At 34.8% G+C, this 1,919-nt stretch overlaps 1 protein-coding gene across 1 annotated transcript; it reads right to left on the reverse strand.

Moving 5' to 3' along the window:
- Positions 1-829: 829 nt before the first annotated feature.
- Positions 830-1,435, reverse strand: LOC139859837 (secreted RxLR effector protein 161-like). The gene has a single exon (XM_071848607.1). The coding sequence runs from the start codon at positions 1,433-1,435 to the stop codon at positions 830-832; it is 606 nt and encodes a 201-aa protein (XP_071704708.1).
- Positions 1,436-1,919: the final 484 nt, after the last annotated feature.

Raw genomic sequence — 1,919 nt, forward strand, 5'->3', positions numbered from 1 at the left:
GTGTGGACTACCTAAGAGACGGTCATACTTTTGATCGTAAGTTTCTCTCCGTCTCATCAATTTCTCCAAGAAAGGTATATCGTTAACTCCTCTTTTGTTTTATATTCATGACAATTATTATGGTGTAACTGGATTATTGGGAAAGATTAATCGTGTGCATGTTTCATTAAATAAGTGAATATTTAATCTTGTAAAATTTTGTTCATAAAATAATAAAAGATTATTATTTTTACTATCCGCTGCGTTAATATGAAATTGGTAAAAGTATACACGGTTATCCATCACATCATTGCAACTCAAATCAGATTCGCAAATCATGATGAAGATTGTAAAATTCGCTAGGATTAGTCGGTTGGGATCTTGTAAGGAATAATCATCAAAGTCTTGGAAAGCATCTTTGGCCTCCGTTGTCAACGCAAAATCGGTTTCATCTAAACAACCCTTCAATGTTGAACAATAAACTACACAATCACACACACACACACACACACTTTAACAATGATATAATTAGCTTATGATATAAATAGAAGAACACATAGTAATATGCACAATGAATTATGTGCTTTTCTGGGATATATTAACTTGATGGAAACTAACATATAAATAGAGTTACATGGAAAATAAAATAACATAAAGTACACTGCACACCAACAATAAAGTCACCATTTGCTTCACTGTGACAGAATAAAAGTAGTAATAAAGTAAACTACAACTAACCCACTAACTTATTTAAAGCATAAGATAATAAGGATAGTGACCAGAACTTGGTATAGTGATTTTGTAATGATGTTGCCCCTATGTCGATGATGATGTTGCCAACTTGCCACTTTTAACACTCCCCTTCAACATCAACACTCTTCATTCCTAGCTGACGGCAAAATTGTTCAAATTTGCTGCCAACCAAACTTTTTGTAAATATGTCTGCAACTTGATTTTCTGTTCGAACATGCCCCAGATTGACCTCTCCCTTTAATACCTTCTCGCGTATGAAATGATAATGAACTTCCACATGTTTTGTTCTAGCATGAAAAACTGGATTTTCAGCGAGACGAATTGAAGACATATTATCACAAGATAGAGGAACTCCATGTTCGACTTCTTGATGTAATTCTGATAATAACTGCACGATCCAGGTAACTTCCTGAGCTTCCATAGCTGCTACACGATATTCTGCTTTTGTAGTTGATAAAGAAACCGTTGGTTGCCTTTTACTGCACCACGAAACAGCTCCATCTCTGAGTAGGAACACGAAACCGGTGGTTGATCTTCGAGTATCATGATCTCCAGCGTAATCAGCATCACAGTAACCAACTATCTTGCATTCTCCACCCTTCTTGAACATTACACCACGTCTTAGTGTTCCTTTGATAAACCTCAGTATGTGTCGAACCACTTCTAGATGATATTTCTTTGGACTTTGCATGTAGTGGCTCATTACACTTACAGCAAACGAGATGTCGGGTCTAGTCAACGTGAGATAAATAAGGCTACTGATAATGCTAAAAACGAACATATATTTCATAGCATTATTCCTCAAGAAAGACAAGCTTTTAGTTGCAATTGTTCTATTTACAAGTGATATTCGTTTAAATAATGAAAGGTGAAGACAAAAGACAGATTCGACGAATTGAAGACGCAAACGACCAAAAAGCTCAAAAGTACAAAAGACAATCAAAGAGGTTCCAATTATTGATAAGAAACGTCTCGAAATTACAAGAGTACAAGATTCAAAACGCAAAGTACAAGATATTAAATTGTACGCAAGGACGTTCAAAAATCCGGAACCGGGACCAGAGTCAACTCTCAACGCTCGACGCAACGGACTAAAAATTACAAGTCAACTATGCACATAAATATAATATAATATTTAAATAATTCTTATAATTATTTATATATTATATAAATAATAAAAATCCGTC

This window comes from Rutidosis leptorrhynchoides, chromosome 7 (genome assembly GCF_046630445.1).
Source record: "Rutidosis leptorrhynchoides isolate AG116_Rl617_1_P2 chromosome 7, CSIRO_AGI_Rlap_v1, whole genome shotgun sequence".
Lineage (NCBI taxonomy): Eukaryota > Viridiplantae > Streptophyta > Magnoliopsida > Asterales > Asteraceae > Rutidosis > Rutidosis leptorrhynchoides.

Bases quoted from the DNA above. Each gene is read 5' to 3' on its own strand.
- LOC139859837 (XM_071848607.1), bottom strand. From the start codon at position 1,435: ATGAGCCACTACATGCAAAGTCCAAAGAAATATCATCTAGAAGTGGTT.